The 26635-nt window shown below is 39.2% G+C and overlaps 3 protein-coding genes across 4 annotated transcripts in view; all 3 read left to right on the top strand.

Moving 5' to 3' along the window:
• LOC131665393 (protein furry) overlaps positions 1-5742 on the top strand; it is a 71386-nt gene extending 65644 nt beyond the window's left edge. The window contains exons 35-49 of one of the 2 annotated variants that reach the window (XM_058937265.1): positions 27-321; positions 394-710; positions 787-984; positions 1068-1376; positions 1450-1618; positions 2064-2236; positions 2314-2388; positions 2914-3087; positions 3159-3296; positions 3375-3556; positions 3623-3815; positions 4196-4453; positions 4521-4841; positions 4919-5111; positions 5191-5742. In XM_058937265.1, the coding sequence (XP_058793248.1) occupies positions 27-321; positions 394-710; positions 787-984; positions 1068-1376; positions 1450-1618; positions 2064-2236; positions 2314-2388; positions 2914-3087; positions 3159-3296; positions 3375-3556; positions 3623-3815; positions 4196-4453; positions 4521-4841; positions 4919-5111; positions 5191-5354 (3159 nt within the window). In that variant the 3' untranslated portion in view covers positions 5355-5742. Of the gene's footprint in view, positions 1-26; positions 322-393; positions 711-786; positions 985-1067; positions 1377-1449; positions 1619-1820; positions 1928-2063; positions 2237-2313; positions 2389-2913; positions 3088-3158; positions 3297-3374; positions 3557-3622; positions 3816-4195; positions 4454-4520; positions 4842-4918; positions 5112-5190 lie in introns of those variants that run through there. The other variant, XM_058937266.1, reaches the window with a different exon arrangement.
• Positions 5743-6224: 482 nt separating this feature from the next.
• Positions 6225-7347, top strand: LOC131665379 (uncharacterized). Its single transcript, XM_058937239.1, has 4 exons — positions 6225-6454; positions 6719-6847; positions 6926-7098; positions 7172-7347. The coding sequence occupies exons 1-4, from the start codon at positions 6320-6322 to the stop codon at positions 7248-7250; spliced, it is 516 nt and encodes a 171-aa protein (XP_058793222.1). The 5' UTR covers positions 6225-6319; the 3' UTR covers positions 7251-7347.
• Positions 7348-11469: 4122 nt separating this feature from the next.
• Positions 11470-12439, top strand: LOC131665373 (uncharacterized). The gene is made up of 4 exons (XM_058937230.1): positions 11470-11654; positions 11735-11796; positions 11898-12012; positions 12177-12439. Exons 1-4 carry the CDS (start codon positions 11620-11622, stop codon positions 12238-12240), a joined length of 276 nt encoding a protein of 91 aa, XP_058793213.1. The 5' UTR covers positions 11470-11619; the 3' UTR covers positions 12241-12439.
• Positions 12440-26635: the final 14196 nt, after the last annotated feature.

Here is a 26635-nt window from a genome sequence, read left to right as displayed (position 1 = left end):
ACGACACCTTTAATTTATTGTTACAGGGTTACGTTACCGAATTATTGCTCACCCTGGAAGCTGCAGTGGATTCTCTTGAATCCGATTTCCGACCATTAGACTTCATGAAAGAGATTTTCAAATCAACACCAAACCTGAATAATAAAGATGCAGCATCAAGTATGGCAAAACGTTGCTCGGCAGGAGCAACAGGTTACTATCCACCTGGGACGCAGATGTACTCGCATTTGAATCAACAAGGCCACATGCGCAGCACAAGTTACTCGGTTAGCTACTCGACGAGAACTAAAGCTGCTACCACCGCTGCCAACGAAGCTAAAGGTAAGTTATTAATTATTCTATTTGAACGGCTTCGTTTGAAAAGTAGTTCCGTGATTGTTAACTTCACAACAGAATTGGAAAGTCGACAAAGCAGTGCTAAGTATATCAACTCGAATCTCTCACGCTCGCGTTCGGCTCAGTCTCTAAAGCTACTCGGCGATTCAGCTACTCAGGATGACAAAATGACAATACTCGCGCAACTATTCTGGCTCTCTGTCTCATTACTTGAGTCTGACTACGAGCACGAGTTTCTTCTGGCTTTACGACTTCTCGATAGAGTATTACACAGATTGCCTCTCGATCGACCTGACGCTAGGGACAAGGTAGAAAAATTACAACAACAGTTGAGATGGAATTCATTCCCTGGTGTGCATGCATTACTTTTGAAGGTAATTGATTGATAATTTTGTTTTACATTTCATAACATTTTTATCGACTTGATGGTTTTCTTGTTTTTTATTTAAGGGATGTACAAATCCAAACACGTACGAGCCAGTCGTGACATTATTATCGCAATTCACTTTATTGCTGGATTTACCAGTCGTTGATCCTACGCAAAGCCTGGCTTTCCCAATGAACGTCGTTTCGCTTTTGCCCTATATGCTGTTAAACTACGAAGATGCAAATGAATTATGCATAAGAAGTGCTGAAAACATTGCTCAAGTACGTACAATTTCACAAACAAGAATTTTCAAGTGCTTGATTAAAAATAATTGTGTTCTGTAATATTTTGTTTTGAATTTTAGATAAGCGCTGAAAAGGGAAAGAAACTCGAAAACTTGGGTACTGTGATGACACTATATAGCCGTCGAACGTTCAGTAAAGAAAGTTTTCAATGGACAAAGTGCGTCGTGAAATATCTTTACGACACTTACGCTCATCTCAGTTACAATATGCTTGCTTTTCTCATCGAAGTACTTGAAAAAGGACCAGCAAACGTTGCTTTACCAGTGTTAAGTATCATTCATTGTATGCTGCACTACATCGACATTTCATCGCAAGCTGCTCAGCCTACCAACATCGAATTGCTCAGAGTTATATCAAAATACGTCGAGGTAAGTACTATGAATTGCAATAATAAAAAATAGGATAAGTTTTTCTAAATAATATTTTTTTATGCGATGCCAGGGACCACAGTGGAAGGAGGCTCTAAAGATTCTAAAACTCGTAGTTACTCGATCATCAACTTTAGTTGCTCCACCAACTACCGTACATGCACCCACCTGGGAATCATCAATATCCTCACCTCACCCAAGTTTTAATGACAATGAAATATTCACGAAAAAAGAGTTACCCGGTAAGTGCCAGTATGTTTCTATCGTATTTGCATCATGCTCTCTAACTACTTAGCACTAATGAAATGATACAAGCACTCTTATATAGAGAGCATGATAGTTATTAAAATTTGCGTGCATGTGTTGGTCAATTGATATTAACGAATTATTATATTTTACGTTGCATGGGCTGGCATTAATTTCGAATGGATCTCACGAATTAAGGTTGCGATAAAAATAACAATGCTAGACTTTAGTCTCTTGTACCTTCAATAAAGGATTGTTATTTTCTTAATTTTATCTTGATTTTACTATTCCCTCTTTTATTTCGCTTCATCTATTGTTTATTTTTTCTTTTGAAAACTTTTTATTTACGAATTTTTGTGTTGTAAAATGTAGGTATCGTATAATGTGCACGCATGTGATTAAATATGAAACATAAATTGCAAAATGATTTTTTGACTGCAGGTAGAACAATGGATTTTACGTATGATGTATCGCAGACGCCGATAATTGGAAAACAATATTTGTTACGTCAACTTAACGATGAAAAAATTACTAATTCGCCGAGGAGATCTATGTCTTTGTCGCCAGCGGATAATGGACCCCATTCTGGATGGAAGAGACCGTGGATGTCTCAGGTTATTATTTAAAAAGTCTTTGTTGTGAGTATGAGTAGCTTTTAATACTATTTTAATGACCAATTGAATTATTTTAGGGCCGCGTTAGAGAATGTTTGGTCAATTTATTAACGACATGTGGTCAACGTGTAGGATTACCGAAGAGTCCATCTGTAAGTTATTCATTACATATTTTTAATTATTATAATTATAACAATTATCAGGTATACTTCATACGTCCAATTACATATCATTCATGTGTAAAAAACAAGTGCAACATTCACTCTCGTTATCTACCCATTTTTAGGATGATCACGTTAGTACACTGACATTATACAGTAAGGTAAATCGAATCTTTAAAGAAACGTGTTACATACTCATATGATGAAATATAATTATTTCGCACCAATTGTGGAATCAAGTGTTTTCTCACGCTTCCTTTGATCATAGCTTAATCAATTTCATCGATTTTGCACACCAATACAACAGCAGCATATTTTTTGTTATTTAAGATGTAATATCACTAAATAAGCTGATCACAATCACAAAATTCATTCATTTATAAAATTGTACTACTTTGATAATCGATAATAATCAGGATTAAAAAGTGATTAATTTGATTGCGTTGTGTGTTAGATTAATGAAAATAATTATGTTCTTTATATGGTTTATAAAATTTAATTTATTTCATTTCATAGGTGATATTTAGTCAAAGTTCTGATTTAATGGAAAGACAATCGTCAATGGCTTCGTCAACAGAAGAAGTATCTGGTGCAAACAACGATTTGAGCGGTGGATCACGACGAGACGACGAGCAGTTTGGTGTGTTTAAAGACTTCGACTTTTTGGAATATGAGAGTGAAAGTGTTGAGGTAATTTATTCTTACTACCTTACAAATATACAATTGACATTTTATCGTTCAATGTTCGATTATAATTTTAGGGTGAGAGTACAGATAATTTCAATTGGGGAGTCAGACGACGTCCAATCAGTGAAGGAGAAGAGCAAGAGCCTAGTTTACGTACGTTTGAAGAAAGTCTTAGTGAAAAAACTGTTTCGTCAAGTAAACAAACTATTAGGGTAAGAAAAATCATAAATAATTAAATTCTAGTACAATAAAATTCTATGATAAGTATTCGATTCACTTGCTATTTGCAGAGAGGAGTGGCTGAAGAATCGTCCGATGATGAAATTGGCTCTGAATCACCACTGGATGAAGTGCCTGGCGGTTCCAGTACAGGCCAAGAGGCAACTAGTATACCTGGAATTTATCCTCCGTCTTCCTTATCATTGATTCCAAGTCGATCAAGGCATGATTCTTCAACAAGGTCTGATACATCGTGAGTATTTATAAAAGTGTCATTTGTTCCTTTGCTTAAGAAAAATTTAATTATTCGCTTTGACAGTGGTTCGAGTGCTGGCGATCTGGGTGATGTTACACCGTGCAACGCATCACCAAACCTTTCAGCTTTAATGCCATTCAGACAAATTGTGCGCGACGACGCCGAAGAGATCTGGCGACAGCAAATACAGAATCTAATCGCTCAAAATCCATGCAATCCTCTCGAAGTTTTTCAGCTTCTGAGTAAAATTTTGAGAGTAAGTGTCTCCAGATATTTCAATTTAATTGTTGATGGGTAAGCTGATTGACAATATGGGGTCACGGTGTCTTGTGAGTTTGAGCCCCAGGAATGTGAAGATTTTTAGAAATGAAATTTTCATACGTTTGTTTTACCGCGATTCCGGTGGTTCGGATCCCACCTTAAACTATAGGCTCAGTCTTGATACGTGTAAAACTTTTTCCTCTTAAACATTTTCAAAAAATGGTGGAGAAGATGGGTTTATATATTCATGACTATAGGGAACCAAAACTAATGCGTACAGGTACCTAGTGTACCTCTACAGCATTCCACGTGGATGTAGTTCCTGAAGTCACAATAATAATAATAATAATAATAATAATAACAATATTCTCGTAGGATGTGTGTGATAAATCAGTTGGGATTACTCGTGAAGCGTGCGCCTTATTAAATAATGTTTGCGTCGCATCATCGCAGCTAGCGTCTCACTTATCTAGTCACGCGGAACTGCTGGGCTCAAAAGGCGAGCCACCGATCGTGTGGTTCGCATCATCAGTTTTCGCTAGTCAAAAGCTTCACGAAACTCTGAAATTCGGTTTGTTGGAAATACAAGAGCACCTAGAGACCATCTTGGATCGAAAAGATCATGCTTCTGAGGTAATCAATATGATTTTCGAAATTGGACATTTTTCCGAGGTTTCTTGTAAATGTAATATCGTTGCAGTGTTTGCAATCCGTAAAAACGGCCAACAAATTGAATTCTCTCGGTGAATCTCACTCACAAACGGAAAGCGGTTTTGAGGAAATGCTTTTAGATCTTGGCCGTGCTCTCTATAAACTGCACTTCCAAATACTCCTTCTCGTTGAGACTTCCAAGAAAATGCTTGTAGCACTTATAAGCGCAGCGAAAAATTCACAGGCTAGCTTAGTAGATATGTCTGCGGAGATTGCTAGCATGAAACAGTCATTAGCTCGATCGATTGAAATCGATAGTGGAGAAAGTGAAAGAGGCACGCCAACACCGAGTCCTAGTCCTCAACCGGAGGTAATTGATTATTAAACATTGATATGTACGTTCAATGATAGAACGGTTTAATTATCAATGATGCTTTTTTTATTCAGTCTATTGACGCGAACAGTGGAAACGAGGATTTGGTAAAAATAGCAGAACTACTAAAAGCTGCCAAATGGACTGCTGCCCTAGAGATTGTTAGAGTACATCGAACCCAATGGGTGGGTGATCCTTTCCATGACGACGACGACATTACTACAGCCGTTAGTATGTTCTGTAAGCACTTGGGTCAAGACAGAGCAGGTAAAAAATTTTCTTTGAGAATAGAAAATAAAAGAAATTTCATTAACTAGATTTTCATGTACATTATTGCTTGTTGTAGATATTTTTGTAGTTACACGAAGCGAAGATGACTTATCTGAAACATTGGATGGACTGAAGGAGAGTCTCTTTCGAGTACTCGCCGCGGTGACAAGTCTGGAGGCCTATACAAAGGCTTTGAGAGTACCGAACGAACACATGAATCATACAAAGGCAAACTGTTAATTCGATATTGAAGCATAGTTTTTAAATTAGATATTTTCTCTTTTCGATACCCTTATATAGGATTTAGAATTTTATTAATCGCTGTGTAAACGAGTGCTGTGTATGTACAGATCGTGTATACTAAAAAATTCCATGTCAGAATGATAAAACTGGCATGTAATACTTAGAAAATCAATTAATAAAAATCTTACATTTTTTCAAAAAAAAAAAGATACTTATTTTATTTTACAATTGTTTGTTATTTGGTGTTTTATGATGAATTTTTTATATTGCAGAATAATAGTCACGAAATAGTACATTACAATACTAGTGCGGGAAAGTAGATTCTTGTCTCGTGTGGCGTTTACGCCCGAGCGAAACTCTTTCCCAAACATGTGTCGTACCGTATTTTTTGATACGACGTGTGGAAAGTGCGATTTTCAACGCACGTTTTTTGCCGAGCGTGCGGGAAAAACGTACTTTCCACACGGAGTGTCGAAAAATTAATTTTAATAAATTTTATATTTGATATACTTATTTTGGAAAAATAAGTAAAGAAAATTAGAGTGAAAAGAATAACAAAATTCGATTAGTAACAAATACTAGCAAGGTATTACTATAAATAATGGCTATTACACGAAATTCAGTTTCCAAACAGAAGTCGACGATTCTTGCTTAGAATGTTTGTTATCAAAATATACAAAATATGTAGTTTTCATAAAAATAAATTTTATTTGCTTCCCTTTTTAAAAATCTCTACTGTTAAACAAATGACATAAATTTCATTCCCAGTTTGAATGATGTACAAGATTTTGCTATTATAAGATAGGTGATTAGATACGCATGTTACAGATAAATAAAGTCTACTTGAGTTAACGTATGATCAAAATATAGACGAGCTATCTTAGTAATCATATCTTAGGAACGAAGTTCAGTGCTAAATAGTATAAATTTAGTATCAGTGTAATCGGAATTTATTTATTGTGATGAAGCTTTGTGGCATTACCAAGATGAAAATTGACAAAGAAATTATAAATATTTCAGCATTGATCTTCAGCTTCTTTCTTTCAGTACTTTTACTGAAGTATTTACTGTACGACAATGGCTTTCAATTTTCAAATGTAAGTTGAATGAATATTTTAATTTCATAAATTTAAAAAATCAAGATTTTTAAATCCCAGGTAAATACTGTTGCCACTAAATTTATTTCATGATTAAAAATTTTCAAACTTTCAGTAATGCATTCAGTTTGAGGTTATGTATACGTCATATATTGATGACAAATGTATAAAGATGAATAATTAGAAGTTTTTATTATTTTTTATTTTTATTTATAATTTTTGTGGCATTCACAAAGCTTAATTGCAAATAATTATTGTTTCCAGATTCTTCTTTTAGCCGGCTTAATTTACACTCGATTTAATTTATTTATAAAAGAATCAACGAGACGACAAGAAGGAGCATGCCTTATTTTATTCATTTTATTTGACAAGAGTCTACTTGATCCTGGCAATGTGTGTAAACCTAGTTATTTTATTTCATTTTTTTTTGCATTGAAAAAGTAGATGTGATAAATTTTGATCTTTGTATAGATTTTTTTGCTGTTAGGCGTCGTATGTATACGCGAGTATCTACATGAAGAACTTGTGACAAAGGAAGTTGCTTCCTTCATATGTGGACTAATTTATTTGTTGATGGGCTGGCTCAATACTGGCAGAATTTTAGTTATCTATTTCTTGTTAATGTTTTACTACTTCACTATTGGGTGAATACTTTGTCATGTGATTGTATTTGTTGTGAAAAATGAAAAGATTTGTATATATTACGGTTCTTTTTAGGTGTTTTTGTACAACTTTTCTGGTCATAACATTTATGGAAAGATTGTTTCGCTCGAGTTTTTCGAAACTACGATCTTGAACGAATTGAGAAACAGTACAAATCGTCGAACTGATTACTCTAAAATTGAATTTAATTTCATGTCTGAGATAGAAAACGATTAAGTCTGTTGAAGTGAGCAAGATTGAAAGAAAAACTTAAATAAAACATCATTACATAATTATTTTTAAAATATAATATAATTTTCGTAATTGTAGAAAAAGCATATAAAATATTTATTACTGATTATGACATTTTCAAGTATCAAATTGTTTCTTCGTTGCGAATTCTGCTTGTTTATTTAACTTTTTACACGTGACTATAAAAATATTTGGTAAAGGTTTTTTTTTCAAACTGAAAATATTAAGCTAAATTGTTTTATTTGGTAACAATCTCTATTATATATATAAATTTAATTCAAAGAAAAAATGTTCAATATTTATAAATGTGAAAAAATTCGTTTGATAGAAAATTAACAGTAAATGAACATCCTCGTCGTTTTTAATATTTTTTTTGTTATTACACATTTACACACAATAATAAATTGACTTATCTGAAATAGATGCATTTATAGTTATCGTTCTGTTATTTTATTTGCATGTAATATGTGAATTAACAAAAAAAATTGTTGACTATGCAAATTGCCACGGTAACAATTTTCTATAAAGAGAAAACACAAGTCGCAAATTTTTTTTATAGCATATTATTATCCAAATATGAATGAAGAAACGGAAAAAAAACGTGACTGTAGCTTAGTAATATGTCAGTTTATTCAAAATTTGATTCATGAAGTGATTGAGGAATCGACAAAGGTTATAAAAATTATTTAAATCGTATATAATTATATATACACACACATATGGATATATTTTATTGTTAACAAACATAGCATAATACTTTAACAGAGATCCCCTCTAAACTGCGAAGAATATTCACGGGATAATCGATTTCTCGAACGAGAAAAGGAAGAAAATGGCTTCTATCATGTAAACGATTTGATGCAAAAATGGAATAAACTGCCGGCACGAAAAATATTGTTCAACGACTTTTTATCTGTTTTTCATAAATTTACTGAAGTATTGACTGAATTTTCTCTTAGGAACTGACAAATTGGCATTACGAAATAAATCACATGGACGAGATCAGCAGCATAACGTTGAAGTATCACGCTTTTCAGGTAAAATGGGCCAAACCGATGGCTGGTTATACACACCCAATTATAGTTATTAATGTTTATCTATTCGTTAAAATGATCCGCGCCCAATGTGATTACTCAGTCGAAGTAAGTTCTAATTGATAATTTTACTAATTACTAAAAAATAAATAATAATTTAACGCTTTACGTTTCCGTTTAGATGAGTTACAATTTTGAAGGATATCAATTTGTTCGTGATGCTCGCATTCCTTTCAATCCTAAATGGCTAATTAATGCTTACAATGATAAGAGAAACATTATTGCCGCATTGTCACTGTAATCAAGTGCGTGTATTAATAGAAAGTTTTGACAATAAATATTTTACATTTCAAAATTATAAAGAACATTTTGGAAAAACAAAATTGATTTCACTCCTACACGATATACATAGTTTTGTAAATTGCTTTGTAAATTATAAGTTTAAATTATCAAACTTTAATATATTTTTTAAATTATCATGATATACTTTCTTAATCCTTTGACAAAATAAAAATTTTATAAGGAAAATTATTACCGTTATTAAATAATGAAATATGCAAATTAATCTTAATCTAACTGCGGATTGTTACGTAAATCGTGAGATTGTTTTTACTTGCACAAGCTATTTAGTAATTTTTTATTTTTATTTTGCAACCATGCTATTATAAAACTATTAAATAATTATTATATCTGCCTGTCATACATAGTCATAATAATGTACATACATATAGATATGGTAAATCGATAAGAATCAAGTTCGATTAGTCGAATGTGATGTTTAGACTCTCGAAAAACGAACTACCTAAATAGATAAATTCTATAAACGAATTTTATAACCTCTCGAATCTGAAAAAACATAAACAGCATAATTGATTGCCAACTGCTGATGAACATTCATAATTTTCACTTATATCACTTTTGGTAGAAATCGAATATTACTTAAGCAAGTATTTAGAAAAAATCTATCAAATCGATGGTTGTCACAAAAGTTATGTGAATTCATCAATTCGTTGCTGTTTGTATTTCTTATAAAGCTAGATAATGGAAGAGATGGAAAGACATAAAAAACGTCGTCGCAATAAACCTATTTTTTCACTTCCATCTTCTGAGTTGAAAAGATTTACTGATAGGGCATCAATGAATGATGGTGAAGGTGTTGAACATTATTTAAAAATTCGTGAACAGAAAGTCAAGAAAATTAAGTTTTATGACCCAAAGCCAATTAACATTGTGAAACGTGAAAAAACATCTATTACTCAACCAAATACAGACTCAATTATCTCTTCAGCTTTAGATATAAAAATGGAGAAAGCTCTTGTCAACAAAAACAAAAGGCTTGCAATGCAAAACCACTCAACAGTAACAAATACAAATAAAAGTAATGATCGTTTGGTGATAGAATTGAAAGATTATTTAACTTTAACTGAAACTAGAAATATCATAAAATTTAAATTGAAGCCAATTTCTGACGAACCTGATAAAGTTAGCTCTATAGATGATATTATAAAAACTGCCAATACAGTTCAGTTTAACCAAATTTTAAATTATGGAATATCCAATCAAGAACCGCAGAGAACTTTTTTATTAGTTCCTCAAAATAAAGATGACTCTGTTACCAAAAAATCTAATTTATATATGAAACAAACGAATAGAAAAAAATCAATATTGCCAAGTGATTTGAGTAGTCCTGTAAAAATTTTGCAAAAAATTGAACAGATTAATCATAAAAAATCCAATAATCAGTTAATAAGCAAACGACAAAGTTCTAAATGTTCTACACGATTAAGTAATTTAAGTAATTCTGTAAAAACTTTGCAAAAAATGGAACAAATTAATTGTAAAAAATTTAGCAATCAATTACAAAATGCAAGAAAAAAATCTAAAAGTTCTATATTATCAAGTGAGTTAAGTAGTGATGTGAAGACTTTACAAAAAATAGAACAGACTAATCATAAAAAATCCAGAACTCAGTTAACCAATGCACAAAAAAACTTGAAAAATAGTTATTCAAATGTAAATACCAAGTACTCAGAGTTTAACATTCAATCACCAGAAAAAGAGATTCATCCTGTGATAAAAGTATTGAAAAAAGTTCAATTCAATAATTCAGTTTCTAATACTGATAATATCACCAAAACATTTATTAAAGGAAAAAAAAAAGTGATATTAAAATCGCATCCTTATTTTTTACAACACAAACCATTTGTTATTAAGCACAAACCCATTGTGACAAAAGTTATAGAAGACCAAAATTACTCTGTTAAAAATCAACAAAATCTTTCAAATGAAGAAATTAATTTAGATAATATATTGAAGTGCAATGAATTAATAGATGAAATTAAATTTGAAGTGCCAGAACATGATCTAAATTTTGTTATGTCGCCAGATAGGGAAACTATTGATCAAATATTTCCAGTAGCATTAAAGTCAAGTGATTCTGATGATTTTGAATATCTTGGATTTGAAACTAATAATGATGACATATCACCTGAAAGTGAAATGCAAATACTTGGAATTTAATTTCTACTTTATTTTTATGTAATAACTTTCTAAAACTAAACATGGTGTTTCCATACATTTCTACAATATGTAAATTAATTTAAATGATAATTGATCTATTATATAATGACTTTTTTTAATAATAATTTTATAAATTTAACTAACATCAAAGCAAAGTGTTATTGCTACAAATTTAATTTAATTATTTATTGTACACATGCATTTAATTTAAGTAGTCATTAATAGGAACTAAGCAAGTGTAGTATATATGTTTGTTGACCTATTACTAATCTGTAAAGCATAAAAATTTTTAAAATAAAATATATTTCAATGTGCATATGACATCTGCCACTGTTTTAATTTTTTTTTTATTTTAAAAAGTTAACTACCGTTGAGTTTCTATTTACATAAATAACCACTTGATTATTATAACTGATTATTTATATAAATAATCAATTTTCTTTCAACTTTTTCAAAGTTATCTATTAATATCTTGCATATTTATAATATATATAAATATGTCAGACGTTTTTCAATTATCTACAGAGTTTTAAAAGATTATCGACAGTGTGACATTTACCAACAAAATCAACTGATTGTGTTTCATTTAGGTCTGAATTTGAGTCATATAGCATTCTATAAAAATTCTGCACAGATCTAATATCATAACTTAATTAAACAGTAGTGAAGGTCCTTTGTAATATCGATTTCCTTATTATCATCTATTAAGCTACGAAAATGGAACAGAGTTTCGAAAAAAAGATGGAAGATGTGTAAGTATCACGTCATAGGTTAGGCTTCTTTGTTGTTCTAGTAAATTTTTAGAGAATTGAAAAATATTAAACCATTTCAGTACTAACAAAGAAGGTGTGATTGGATGCATTTTAACAGATAAGTCTGGACTTTGTTTAGGAGGTAATGTTTATTCTAATTTTGAGTAATTAACAAATTTTTTTGAATAATTCTTTCGTATTTGGATTCGACATTTTTTATTGATTATCAAAAATTCTTTTCAGTTAAAGGCAAGGTATCAAGTGATAGTGCAGGAGTTATTGCTGCGATGGCTGAATTAGTTACAAAAATTGAGCCTGGTTCAGAAACTCCAATAATATCTCTTCAGAATGAAGCTAGGTGATATTTTGTTAGAATTATTTGTACATATTAAGTTAACAGAAAATTATTTCTATTAAATTACACTAATGCCAGATATAAGGAACAACAACTTATTAATATATATAAATAAACAATCATGTTTCATGTTTTGCATATTGATAACAAAACATTTTTTTCCATAGGCAATGTCTCATTCACCAGCAAGGTTCAGTGATTGGAGCAATATTTAAAGAACCTTTAGCTTGAATATTTTCTTTCGACAAAACTTAATAGAGATCTGGAGTTGTTGTTCAAGATGTGATATAAGCTGAATGGTGTTAAAAGACTTGAATATTTTTCTATTTTAAGAAATATGATACTTGCACATGTTTTTTTATACAAATGTAAATTTTTTAATTTCATTGTGATTTGTTAGACAATTAAAAGATATAAAATTTTAATTAAATGTTCTATGAAATTGTTTTATTGACTGTGCAGCATTGCATAAAGGAATAAGCGCTCCTATATACAAATGTTATTTTAATTGGTACGATAGAGTTGTAATGGCTGCATAAGTAGACTTGACACAAAGAACACTTATCAAAAGTTTAAAATAATTTCCACTTGCAATGGTCGCTACCATTACGCCTTTGAAATCTACAATTTGGCTCCAGCTGACGAATCAAAAGTGTGTCTGTCTCAGTTTCCGAAACAAAGCCGGAGAAAGAGAAAAAGAAACTGACACAAAGAGAGAGGGAGGTCTGCAGTGGCAGAAACAAGCATATGCAGATGCCCGCGAAATGTCGTTAAAAAGTTGAGGGACTGCGAGTAGTGTACGTATATATATTTATATATATATACGTGAGTTATACGATCGGCACGCGCCCCCGCGCACTCCGCGCAAACAATGCGGGCAGGTGATTGTATTCGGAGCAAGACGAGAAAACGAATGAGACAAAAATGGGCCTCTCTATTAATGAGCATGTTGCGCGTATACACAGAGAATTGGCTCGGAGCTGCAGCTGACGTGTACGCCATGTATTTCGTCCTTTTTTTGATTTTAGTGCGCATATAAGATTTCACCGAGCCGGGATGGCGTTACAATGCGTTGGTCCTCTGCGCATATGGATTTTTAGAGCTAGCTCTTACGCATTTTCTATTATAATATCAAGAGAGACGCACACGTGGGTTGGCAATAGGGCTACATGCCCTCCTTGGAGATGCACGCCCAAGTTCAAGGTTTCCTCTTTCTCTGTTTTCATTCTCACATGGAATTTTCCACTCCAAGTCATGTATATATTCACGCTTAACTAATACCAATTATAAATTATACAAACACGCGAGTTCGCTACGCTCAAATTGAAGTTCCTGAAAGACGTGTACTGCACCATCTGAAAAGCACACATGTTGCTCAGTGGTGATTCAGCGTGGCGTCGTTGGTACACGCAGCCGAGAGAGGACAGGCGTTGCCCGTCGTATTCCTTACGCTACGCCGTAATAACCACATGTTCGATCGCGCGAGGAACCAGTGGAACTTTCTCATATTTCACTGAGAATAAAAATGCAGCTCACCTTTTTTTTCCTTTTTTCCCTCCTTTCGTCTTCACCGGATGAGGCCAACGAATTGACTTCCTTGGTTCCTTGAAAACTCACGGATTTCAGAGGGAGCTTTACTCCTTTCGTGGATTCCCTCCGAAGCCGGTCCGCAACTGATAGGCACACTCTTGGACGACAACAGTGTATTATTATCAGCAACGAGAAAAGAGCCGTGTACGTTTGAACGCAGGGATTTTCATAAAAAACAAATTCATCTGTTGTTGGTTGTTTTGTCGCAAAACAAACTTTTTTGTGCGTGTCACGCGAAACGCACAATCATAAATCGTTCGCGCATCAACGAAACGTGCACGCGCAACGTGGACACCCTAATCTCTTTCGACATACCGTCACCCCAGGGAGGCAAAAATTATCTCAAGCCGCGTAATTCCCATCGAAACACTTTTCCGGTAATTAACGCAGCTCTGATCAAACATCCTGCAGCGTGAAAGAGAGAGAGAGAGAAAAGAAGTTCTCCTCTCACAGGCGTGGTTTTTCTCCCCCTCGAGGAGATTTTCCAGCAACACGTGTGCGCGCCGCGCTCAACAGGTTGTCGCGGCGACGCTTCGTCGGAAACCCGAGTCGAATGGGAGGCACAAGTGCAGCAGCGCCGCGCGCGTGAGAAGATCCCATCTCTCGTTTGCTTCTTGTTCTTGGGCGAGGACAAAAAATTGATTAACGCGTTCGCGTTGTTGCTGGGAAAATATTGTAATCGGGCCACACTGACTCGGACTGATTTGTTTGGAGCCTTTGTTGAATTTTCGAAAGCCCATTACACTCTTCTGTCTGCACGTTATTCGTGTTTTTGAAATCGATTTTAAACGATATTTTCTGCAGGAAAGGAAATGTTGTCGTTGCCGAAGATAGGTGCGTACAATTATCGTCTAGTAAGATTGAATTCCGCATAGCATTTATACCTCGAATAGCCTACATTTTCGTACGTTCCAAATATGATCGATTACAACCAATAATTGATAAAGCGCGGCTGTTTATTTTTTTACGTAAAAGATCGTCAATAGTATAATTGAAAATATAACAGCAATTATAAATATCTCGGTAACATTATTTTTTATGTGTTAAAAAAAGGATAAAGCGTATTATGCAATGGAAAACTAGCTCGCAAGTAATTCGACAAAGTCCAGAAAAGCAGCAGATGCACCCATTAATCGACTTGTCGTCACAGTATATACTTTATAAACAAGCAAACAGACGTGAACCAGACACTCGTTCGCGTATCACCCACGTCGAATCCTTGAAGAAAAAAAAAAGTAAAAGAAATCCTTTACCCTTCTTATTCCCATCCTTGCCATATAAATTTATTTATCCGGAAAAACAATCGCTCGTTTAAGAAACACATCACATCCGGCAGTGTTTTCACTCACTTTTCACATCCGTTTTTCTCGTGCCCGATGTTTGTTTTCTCTCGCGAGATGATTTTTCGAGGATGATTGTTTGTACGCGAGGCAACGTTGGGCAGCCACTTGCTTCTCGCGCGCTCGAGATTATGCTCCCTTTCCCCTCTGCCCCACGATTTCAACGTGTAAACAATTTGAGCAGTGCGCGCTGGCTGCGGTGAATTTCTTTTCAAACAGTCGACGTCGGCTTTGAAGATTTTCGCGCGTGTCTTCATTTTGCTGGATCGCGCCTCACAACGTTCAATGCGCGATTTTTATTTATCTTTTATTCTCTGCACAATCTTCCAGCGAAAAATCTGAAAATCAAGGAAAATAGCCGCAAGCTCCAACAACCGGTTGGTGTGTACGAGCGCCAAATTGCACGTCGAATGGTCCATCGGGCACATCGCCGCAACAATCGAGGGCCAGCCGAGGAGCTTGCGATCGGAAAAAAAAGAAAAGGTGGTGGTTGGCGCGTCGTATAAGGAAAGCGCGCGTACCTTCGCGCGCAAATTAAGTTTCGCTGCCGCACACACATCCCGTGTTCAAGACGCGGGGAAGAGACCGGGTGAGTGGGAGGTGTGTGTGTGTGGGGGGGGGGGGCACGAGGGCAATGAAACTGCGAAATAGCGTTTCCGGCGAGCGGCGCGGGACTAAAAAAAGCACCGCGGCGCGTGTCTCGCGCGGGCATCTGGCGCGCGCGTGCGCTCGCGATGTTTCGCTCGGCGCGTATATTTCAAGCGGCCTGCGTTACGCGGCGGCGCGCACGCACTTCTCGTAAATCATCGCACGACAAAGGAAAGTGCGAGAGCGCGCGTGCCCGAGTTTTAATTATTGCACGGTTGCGCGCGGCGCGCGACCCCGCCTGCGTCGTCGCCGTCGTCGTCGCCGTCGTCGTTGCGACCGCGGCCGATTAGCGCCCATCGTGGACACAGATATGCATTGCGCACCGAGTCTAGCGATTGATTTTAGGATCGTCTTGTCTTGTCGATGGGCTTGGAATGAGCAGCGTTACGAACAGGCCAAAGTGCTTTGGCGAATCGCGCTTCGAAGCTGCACGCGCGGATGCCGAAGGGACGACAACGAGTGCAAATAAGTGAGCCACGAGACTCTCGCTTGCGCTGCGACGAATATCGCGACTCGACGAGCATAAAGAAATCGGGTTCGGTTTTATCGCGGGCGGCCTTCTACGCGTAGGAGAACTCCCGAAAGAAACAGATGTGCTCGACGCACTGACCTCCGCAATGACTACAAGACGCGTGGGTATCACGGTTGCGTGGCTAAGCGGGAGGCTAAAGGATTTCTCTTGCTCTCTCTCTCTCTCTCTCTCTCTCTCTCTCTCTCTCTCTCTCTCTCTCTCTCTCTCTCTCTACGATGCGAACATTGTGTGGGGTGGTTTTTAGAATGCTAGTTTTATGAATAGCGATCGAATAGCATAGTCGCTGTTCGATATTTATAATAAAATATTTCTAGCTTGTTTTTCGCTCACGGGATTATTCCCAACGCGTCGTTACGGAAATTTTTAATTTTGTTGCGCCAATTTCGTCGGCCTGACGCAATGACGGATCGAACTTACGCAAAAAGAAAGAAGAAAGGAACGACGCTGCACACGTTTCCTCGTTTTTCTTCTGCTCTCGCAGCAACCACATGACGACGCGAGTCTCTTTTTTTTTGGCTCTCCGCACCACTTGTGGCGACAGTCTGCTATGTTTACGCTTTTTTTTCACCGGAGTGCATCAGAGTAGGTCAGCAAACAATCGAATGATTGTTGGTCAGTTTCTCCAATTGATCCGCCGTGGCCGATAACGCTCGCGCGCACCCGATTGTTCACGCGGCTAAAACGGCGTCGTCATCATCCGCAAAGATGTACAGCGAGCGCGGCTACTCGCTCTTTCATCCCTCTCTCTCTCTCTCTCTCTCTCTCTCTCTCTCTCTCTCTCTCTCTCTCTGGATTCGATCCATCAAAAATCCATTAAACTCGGTGCCGCGCGCGCGGTCGCTCGTTCGCCTGGATCCTTTCTTCTCCGGCGCAGCTGCCGATTCGCCGGACGCACTTCTAAAATTAGCGCACCCCCGCAGCCGTCGCCGCCGCCGCCGCGTTTCGCTCGCCCGGCAACGAACGCGAGCCCTTCTGTACGGCTCGTGCTGGCTTCTGGCGCGCCGACGATGGCTTCCACTTTATGGAAATTCGCGTCCACTGTCCCCGCAGCAACGCCGATGCTGCTTTTGGCGATGATCGCGCGCGGCCCACGAAAGCACGGGGCTTTCGACGAGATGACCCGGTGTGCTAGACGCGTAAAAAGAATGGGCGAATTTCCCGATATATACTGACTCAAACCAGTCGTAATGCAGTCGTATCAATCATAAAATACTTTCCATTCGTAACATGAAACTTTGTTAAAATGTTGAAGATAGTTAAAATGGGTAATAACAACAACAACAACAACAACAATAATAATAATAATAATAATACAGCATTTCCATAAATTTTATCGTAATCCTAATAAAGATATTTCTCAAATAGGATTCTTATTATTTCAAACAGATTTCGTGCTTCTTCTATTTGTTTCGTTGCACGTCCATTATAAAACGAATACGGTGTGGAAATTAATCGCCAATGTAAATTTTCAATAGCTATTATATCCATGGAATCTAACCACCCATCGATAATCCGTTAATTCTTTAGATTTTTATCGAGATGCATGCTATTTAGCGTGATAGTAAATTCCGCCGTTCTGCGACTCCGTTTTCAACGATGCATTCCAAAAAAATGCATTAAAGGCACGACACCGGTGAGCGCCAAAACTAAACTGCCAATCAATCCGTCGATACGGGCGGACGTCTGCGTGTGCGCGAAAAAGAGAGAGAGAAAAAAAAGACTCGCCCTTTTTTCTTCTTTCGTCGCGGAAACTTCCGCTTGCAAAAAGAAAAGGAACAAAATAAAAAAAGAATGAAAAAATAAAAGACTAGGCAGGTTCATCGCCCCCTTCTTCGGAGCTTTTCGTAGTAGGAGAAATAGGGTGGCACAGTCACAGTTCGACATCCCTTTTTCTCACATCTGCGGCGGATGCAGCCTGCACACCTTTTCTCCTCCCCCTCTCTCATCTCTCGTTCCTGATGTATTTACATGAGATACGCGAGCGTGCGTGCGCTTGACTCGAGCGAGATGATGAGGGAGTAACAACTGCTTTCTTTTTCTATGTGGGAGAGATGCTACGCTCGATTGATTTCGGAAATCTTCGTTGGGGGGAGAGAACGTTTGATGGATGATTTGTCGGTATGGCTACTGATGTTTGCGGGAGATAAGTTTTGTTAGAAACACAAGTCTGCAAATTGATTTTTAAATGGCTAGCAGCAATTCCGAAATGTTCGAGTGAAACGAACAACTCTGACTCTCGGTGATGGATTTTTCCGTGGATTTGAAGACAAACGAAATATTGAGAGTTTCGTGTGAATCTCGTCATCGCGATGTTACGAATTATCTAACCAAAGGCATCTTTAACTCCGAGTTTATAATTTTTGAAAGGCGAAAGCTTTTCGAGATGTCGCGCTGAGCCTATCAACAAATTGCATAATTAAAGTCCAAAGCTACTGAAAACAAACAGCTGGAGGCAGCTAGAGGAATTAAAAGGAACAGGCAGGAACTTCTATAATTAGATTTCCTTCCTCCGGAATACTTCTTTTTCGTTTCTCTTCCTCTGTACGTTTCTCTACTCCTCCCCCACTTCGCACGCATACACTGCACTTCCTTCTCTCTTCCATAACGCGTATAACTTCACTTCGTTCTTTTTTTCTACTTCGACTTCTCCTTTTTTTCTGCTTCCATCCCGGAAATCTCCGCGAGCTCTACTTCTTAATTAGCCCATTGAAGTTTCTCATGTTAATAACCTTGTTTCTCTTTGACGAAACGTTTATAAAGCGCATCGAGGCGCTACTTCGCCTAATTTTCGAGAATCGACATTTGCAAGTCGAATGCGAAATTCGGCTCTCGCGTCTTACTTATAATAATCTACTTCGTAGCCGATCAATTACGTTAATGAATCAACGAACCTCAACGCGCTCGCGTATATATTTCAATCGTGAAAAGTTGGCTTGGCGTGGACCGCTAACGAGAATCGAAAGAAGTGGATCAGCTCAAAGGGTTAGATGATCGACACGCCAAATTCGATGCAGCAACCTACAGGAGAGATAATTCTCGATTCGATTTCGAGATCGTCACGCTACTGGCCCCGAAAAAACGAATCCCACCTGTGACTGTTCATGCCAAGTGTCTTTGGCGTTTCGAACAACGATATACAAGCGACTTGGCGCTTACAGATACGCGATTACTTAACCATCTACGATGAGTGCGTAGATCGATCGATCGGTGATTTGTTATCCAACGCCAATTCATTATTTTGTATTGTTGATTGTTGTTAAGGTTTTAGTGTTTTGTATAAGAGTCAGTCGATGGTGTTCAATTTGCGGTTTTACGTTCGTTGCTATCCAATAAAATTTAATTTATATAAATTTTATATAGTAAATCTTAATGATTACAGCGAACAATTTGAGAACTTTGTACTGGAGAAATTGACGAACAAGTGGAAAGCAAAGCTATTAAACAACGATTCGTCCAATAAATGTCAGTTTTCACCTGAACACAAATCTCAGTGAAAACGTGAGAGATTATATAGATAATAAGTTCGCTGGCGCGGAAACTACTTAAGCGCGACTTTTTTTCTATCGTGACGTAATCGTCGCAGTATAGGCGTGCGTCAACTTTTGATTTATCCATCGCGTTTTCGTTACGTGTAGCATTGTACATGCTCAATTCAGTGTGCAAATGCGTACTAAAGTTGACAAGATAAAGTCCGTTTCGTAGGTTGTATTGACGCGATGATAGCAGTTTCTTGAAATGACGTTTTCGATAGAAAAAACATTATAAGCGAAAGTCTTCTCAATGCCATTGACATATATATAGTCAGTTATTATAATATCGGTTACAGAATAGAGTTTCAGCAATGCGAAATAACAACGATAATTGCTCTCGTTTGATAACTGTACAAGTAATTTGTGACTGTGCGAAAGTTGATACCACCAGCCCTCTGTCGAATCAATTACAAAGCAATATATGACGAAGCAATCAATTGGCTACGACCAATTCAAACACCCGTCTAATAACCAACTCTTTTAATCTGAATTCCTGACCAAAAAGAAATAAAAAAAAAAATATCCACGTAACCTCGCAAAAAAAGAAAAAACAAACGAACCGGCAGCAGTATAATTCACATCGACTGGCGTAAGCTAACCGAAAGCCGTGCGCGCGCGACAGCTGTATTGGTCCACACGCAGCTTCAGCCCGCGGAGAGAGAAAAAAGCGAGAGTGCGAGATGAAAGAGAAGGGGACGCGTGTCGGTCGCGTGCCGCTCATGACTCCTCTTTTCTTCTTTTTCTTTTTCTTTTTTTTTTTTTTTTTTTTTTCTTTTCCTTCCTCATTGCGCGCGCTTCGCCCTTTGACGGATCCACTTCCTCTTGCAATACGCGCTGCACCTTGTGCCGCTCTCGGATGTTGAGGGAGGAGAGAGGGGGAGAGAGAGAGAGAGAGAGCGAAAGTGGGATTTGCTCCGCGATTATTGAATTTCCGAGGTTCTCTCCCCCTTGCGCGCCGTCTTTATTTAGATTCAAATGGTAATTTGATGTCTCGCTCATTCTTTGATTGTGTATGCTGCTGCTCTTCGATTCGCTGATTTCGGGGTAGGTTATATAAGTGAAAGAGAGAGTATTGGGTGACGCTATTGCGGAGTGAAGAAGTTAGATTACGAAAGATGATAAGTGTCAAAGTATCGACGAGGGTTCATTGCTAAAGGGAAGTGAAGAGAGAAGCGCGATGTTGTACGCTTGTACGCGACGCTAGATACCCCATAGTATTTTTGGGATGGAAGCCTCAAAAATTAAATACTTTTTATTTGCCCTGTGAGCTAGTTCTGTGATCATCGTTGACCATCAAATATCACCATCGACTCTGTGCATTTCTCCCTCAATTCAGGAACTATAACAATCATCTGTCAAGTACAAAAAAAAAAACAAATATGCGTTGGATGCACAAAGGATTTTTAAAAAGAAATCGCCGATGAAAGGTGAACGGGCTCGTCTCGACAAATCGATGGTTCAAATCGCACGCGATATCCGAGTAATTATCCGCTCAATTAACGGCAAAGAGTCAATTTGAGTGAAAACTGAAATCTACAATTGCATTTCTTCATGGCTCGTCAGTCTCCTTCTTTCCTCTTCAAAGGTGAATTGAGACGGTACACGCCGAAAAAAAAATAGAATCACCGCTGTGTTGACGAACTCGACGACGCGCTTCATCGTGACTTGCTAGGAAATTGGAATTTGGAAAGATATCGAGAGTAAGGACATACGGAAAACCATGCGAAATGGCAACGATCAGGCGAGCTTGAACAGTGCAAAAAGTTCATCGACATCGTGCGTTCGTCGAAGGGAAAGAAATCTAGCAGAAATCTGCATTCCATCGTGCAAGGGCGAAGAAGAAGAAAAAAAAAAGGGTGGTGGTTTGGAACAATCGGGCGATGCATGCGGCGGCAGCAGCGACAAGAAAGACCAGCTGTGCTCGATAGGGGGTGAGAGCGCGAGTGCAAGCGGCGTGTATATACGTGGCGGCGGCGGCCAGCTGATCGAGACAATGCCTCGCATGAGCTCGCGTGTGAGTCTCGCTCTCTGTGTGTCTCGCCGACACGCCGAATTCCGCCACCTGTGAATTCCTTTATATGCGCGACGAATATAAGAAGACGACGAGAAAAAGCGAGCGTGACAGTAAGTGGTTTCGTGTCGCTCTTAATTTCGTCTGCGGTTTTGTAACGAGGCTGCGTTTCTTTTTCTTTAATTCCTTTTGCTTTTCGCCAGACAGCTTTTTCTGCTTTTGCAATAAGTTGTGGCTAATGAATTAACGGGCGCTCGCTCGCGCCACTCGTAGTCGATAATCTCCAAATGAAATGCTCGGTGGATTGATCGTCATCACTCGTTCGGATCAGCGCGGAGAGTGCATAATTATCGATGCCTCGGAATGGATTTTCAGTCTTGCGCTATCCCCCCAATGCGTCCCTCTGTCGTTGTAGAAGCTAAATTTTTCACATCAAGAAATAGCGGCTTTGACAACTCTTAGACAACAGTAACAAATGACGCACACTTAGGAGCATCGATAAGACGAGTACGGCAGTGGTGGGTCTCTCGATTGAAAAAGCGCCGAGTGGTTTATGCGTCTCGCAAGTGGCAGCGTCTAAGAAAAGCTCTTTCGGAAGGAGGAGGAGGAGGAGGGTAAGAAACCGGCTGCTCCGGAAGGAGCTACTCCCCCTTTTTTTCTGTCGACGGCGACGACTGTACGCTTCTCGCGAGGGCTTTTAATCAGAAGAGAAGTTGTAATGGGGGAATGAGAAATGTGTCGCTTTGTCATAGTATTACCGACTCTCTCTCTCTCTCTCTCTCCGGGGCTCGCCAACGTGTCTTTCAATGTTTCATTTGTTATCGCTTGGAAATCGACAGGACGAACTTACTTATGAGAGTTGTTCGTTGAGGTTTCGCTAAAGTTCATTCTCACGCGGCTTAAACGAACAATAGAGCAGCGCGGAATATTCAATCGCTTCCTTCGATATGATTTGTCGACACGCCGCAATGAATTCGCACGTTACTGCAGTCCACTGCTATTAGCTTATCCCTCCGTACGAGTGTCGAACGTTAAGCCCGCGCCGAATAACAAATGAAAATGCAGTAAAATTCCATCCCAACGAGTAATTAATTATAAATATCTTTGGAGTACGACGACGACGAGATCGCGCGCGCCGGATGCTGCGGATCTCGCTCATTTTTTTTTTGTCTTGGCTCCTCGCCAGTATTTTGATTCTCGCTTGCAAGTGTCTCGAGAAGACCAACCACGCGGCACTGAATAGATCCGCAGACCCGCTCTAGTGCGATAGCGCGAGTCTTTGTACGTTGCACGCGGGCTTTTCGTCAATGAGGGCATTATGTGCGCGACGTCGGGTTATTTTAGTCAAGGAATGGGCTTTTGTATTTCATCTGGGCTGCTCGTCTAACGGTGATAGTTAACGCCCAGCTGAGCTTTCTCGGATAACTGCGGCAGGACTTTCTACGTGATATCGCATTATTTTTGGTGCGTTGGCTGGTCGCACGACGTCCGATAAAAAGCATGCTTAGACGAGATTGGCTCGGATCGGTGTACAAAGAGAGCGAGCAAAGTAGAGCGATCGAATCGAAATAGTCGAATGTAGATGTTGTGAAGCGTGTCTCAAGGTTCTTGGAGGGGGGAGTCAACCTCCATTGCCGTAAATTTATTCGTCGAAATGACCGACAAAGAGCAAAGTGACTCGAAGAGAAAAGTTGAGCTGCCTGGGCAAACGAGCGGCATTCTGAAACGAGCGGCAGTAGGCGAGGTCGTCGCACGGGCTGACCGCGAATCCGGGAGGTGGTTTACCCGAGAGAGCGAGCGCAAGGCACAGCGACGGCAGCTGCGCGCGCGGTCCAAAATAGCTAAACCCCATACCGCGCGCGAGCGAGCTCAAACACGACTCTTTCCTTTTTCTCTTGTCCTCTGCCCCCTCCCCCCCCCCCCCGTGTACGGTAGGTGTGCACGCGCGCGCCTTCTCCTTTTTCGTCGAGGAGGTGACTCTCCCTCATATTTAGTAATGACGACCAACTTTCGTTTTCGTATGGAAAGAAGGGCTGACACTCTTGTAATCGCCGTTAAGCGACGCCGAACGGATCCGTTTTTAGCGCCGTGTTGCTGGCTTAATTACCGGGGTTTTGCCACGCGCTCGAGGGGGGAGGGGGCACGCACGTTTTCGTCATTCATACATTATCGCGGCGCGCCCTCGCCGGCCGAGCTCGGCAGGTGTGTGTGTGTGTGTTCTCGGCAATAGCTCGGCGGCAATCCGGGTTCGCGGGGCAACGATCCGCGCTCCCGCGGGAGCGCATCGTCGCCGGCAAGCTGGCGCGCAACAAGTGCTCGGGCCGCGTCCCGCGTCGTTGCTCGTCGTCGTTCGATATAAACAAGCGTATAATTAGCGAAAATCCGCGCGGGGCTGGTTTGGCAACCTGTTGGCCGAAAAGCCCTCGGGGAGCACGCGACTCGCCGGCCGATATCGAGCGCACCAACTTCTCGGCCGCGGCTAATAATAAAGGCCTCGGAAAACTGCATCCGAAATACACTCGGGCGGCGCGGCTTCTATTTTCGAAAAAAACACATCCTCGCCGCGGGCACGCTACACGGCAGCGAGAGAGAGAGAGAGAGAGAGACAGCGGCTCTTCTATTCTAGGTCCACCTCGTTAAACGCTCTCGCGGCCGCCTGTGTTTTTATTCTTTCTGGCTGCGCCCCTGCTATTTTTACCGCGCGCTGCATCGTCGCGCCGCGCCGCGAGTCTATCTCGTTATCTCGCTCCTCGGCTCTCGTTCTGCGTCTGCGACGGCAAGCTTTCCCTCGCGCGGCAGCTCTCTGCCGTCGCTCCCCTCCGCGACTGGCTCTTCCTCGTCCGACGGCATCCGTTTCGCACTTTTGCAGGCGTCATCTGTCGTCGAACCTTTGCAGTGCTAACGGTGCTGAACGACAATGTGACGTGCCACGGTCGCGTTTACGAAACGTTTTCCCATTTTAACGTCAGGGGATGCTTCGGATGTGGAATAGACAGTCATGAATAACCGAATAAAAAACTTTTTAAAAACAATTTTGTTTTAATACGATTTCTTCTTCAGATAAGCAATTTTGAAAATAGTCTTAGGATCAAAAAACAAGCAGCATTGCATTATTTGCAGGAAAGTATTAAACGTCGCGCATGAAGAATTAATTTCACGATGTCACGCGTGTCGATCAGTCAGTGTTTTCATTAAACAAGGAGTCACTGAAAGTAAAATTGTCATTGTCGTGAACATCCCCACACATATGTCGATCGCCAAAACACAAGTACTTTTGAATCATCTCAATAAAGTCAGCCAGTTCTATGTTTTCACAGCTCTCAAAACTCTTTTTTTCCGCTCGGCCCAGACCAAACCCAAGCGAGAAAGAACTCTTTCCATCATCGGAATCCGTCCCTCCTATACAATGTACATATCCACCGTAAACAGTGTCGGTAGAAAGCCCTACCCTTGTCTGATTTTCCAGGGTGGCGGCAGTCGGATAATAAGTTAAAGGGAGGATGGAACTAGGCGTTTCCGGCTACTTTTCAACTCTACGCGTGGCTTCACCTTTCTACATCCCCCCACACACACTCAAGGTGTGCGTTTTCCCTTTCAGCCGGCGACACACGTATGTGCTTGACTTGTTAAACCCTATAATGCGCACACGCGCGTATCGTCTTTTGTGCGTTTTTGTGATTTTCAAATGCCCATAGCCTCACCGAAGTGCGGTATGCTGCTGTTAAATCAGGATTTATGTTCGGCTGGGGAATATGTCGTAAACTGCTAAATTTGAAGAGAAGTTGTATAAACGTTTTATTGCTCGTTAATTATGTGACATTTGTAAACTATACGTGCCTACGTTGCGCCATGAATTTCAAATTGGGAAATAGAGAAGAGGGTGTTTTTCTTTTTTCTTTTTCACAGGTACAGCGGCTTTTATTAAAGTGACATTATAGCAAATAATAACATGCATGACTTGAATAGCAACTATGAATACTTTGAAATAATGCGAGAATCACTTATACTGAACTAAACGGCAAGTGTCACTTTACATTTTTCCATTATACGCCTTTGAAATCTTTCACTCTATTAAAACTTCCAACGGAAAAAAAACGGAAATTTTTTTCTCTTCTACAACCACAGTAAATGAAAGTTTGTGGTATTTTTTGTCCAACACACAATTCTACGCTGAAACATCTTCCGTAAACCTTTTTTCCACTTCTCTCTCACTCTTTTTGTCGATGTTTCCTTCCGATCTATACGCTCTCCGGCACGTGACCAAGCCACGCGATAAACACTCATCCGAACGAGGGAGTAGACGAAGAAGCTGCATGCTTTTTTTCATGGCTATTTTAAAATGCATCTCTTCGCGTTTTGCTCAGCTGCTGATGCTGCTGTAGATTGTAAATGCCCCTAAAGTTCATCTTTGATACACTGCTTTTTTGTCGAAATAGCCAGATAAAGATATTAATTTTTAACGAATAGTCGACGATTTAAATTAAATTCATTCGCAATAGTTGTCGGATGCCGATTGAAAGATTACTCCGAAATCGCATGCAAATTAAATGAACTAATATAAGATCGAATTATTTCTATACAGGTTTCATTAATGAAAAAAACATGTTTTTTTTATCTACAAAGCTATTTACGCATCGAGTTATTTAGTAGCTCCTCTCAAAAGAAATGAAAAAACTCACCCTCCCACGTGGAGGGATGCTGATAGCGTGGGATCCACGAAGAAAACCAGTCCCAGTGGTGAGGTTCCAAAAATGAAATTCGACAATCGCCCACAAAAACAACTCGTCAAAAGTAATTATGATTCTTTCTTTTTTTCGGTGATTAAAAATTGATCGTGGCGCAGGATAAATAGCCGCACTGAGATGTTTGGCATAGTAGCCAAGCACGTGAATCTTGAAAACGTTGCGCCGGGTGGCCAAAGCAAAAGGTGGCCACACGGCGGGCACTTGCGTCAGCAACTCTCTCGAGTGAGAGC

This window comes from Phymastichus coffea, unplaced genomic scaffold (assembly GCF_024137745.1).
Source record: "Phymastichus coffea isolate CEN01 unplaced genomic scaffold, Cenicafe_Pcof_1.1 PCOF00050, whole genome shotgun sequence".
NCBI lineage: Eukaryota > Metazoa > Arthropoda > Insecta > Hymenoptera > Eulophidae > Phymastichus > Phymastichus coffea.
Note: the sequence above shows the minus strand (reverse complement) of the source record. Positions and strands in the feature narration are given on the sequence as shown.

Bases quoted from the DNA above. Each gene is read 5' to 3' on its own strand.
- LOC131665379 (XM_058937239.1), top strand. From the start codon at position 6,320: ATGAAGCTTTGTGGCATTACCAAGATGAAAATTGACAAAGAAATTATA. The intron at 6,848-6,925 runs GTGTGTAAACCT...ATCTTTGTATAG, and splicing joins GTCTACTTGATCCTGGCAAT to ATTTTTTTGCTGTTAGGCGT. The intron at 7,099-7,171 runs GTGAATACTTTG...GGTTCTTTTTAG, and splicing joins TTTTACTACTTCACTATTGG to GTGTTTTTGTACAACTTTTC.
- LOC131665373 (XM_058937230.1), top strand. From the start codon at position 11,620: ATGGAACAGAGTTTCGAAAAAAAGATGGAAGATGT. The intron at 11,655-11,734 runs GTAAGTATCACG...AAACCATTTCAG, and splicing joins GAAAAAAAGATGGAAGATGT to TACTAACAAAGAAGGTGTGA. The intron at 12,013-12,176 runs GTGATATTTTGT...TTTTTTCCATAG, and splicing joins TCTCTTCAGAATGAAGCTAG to GCAATGTCTCATTCACCAGC.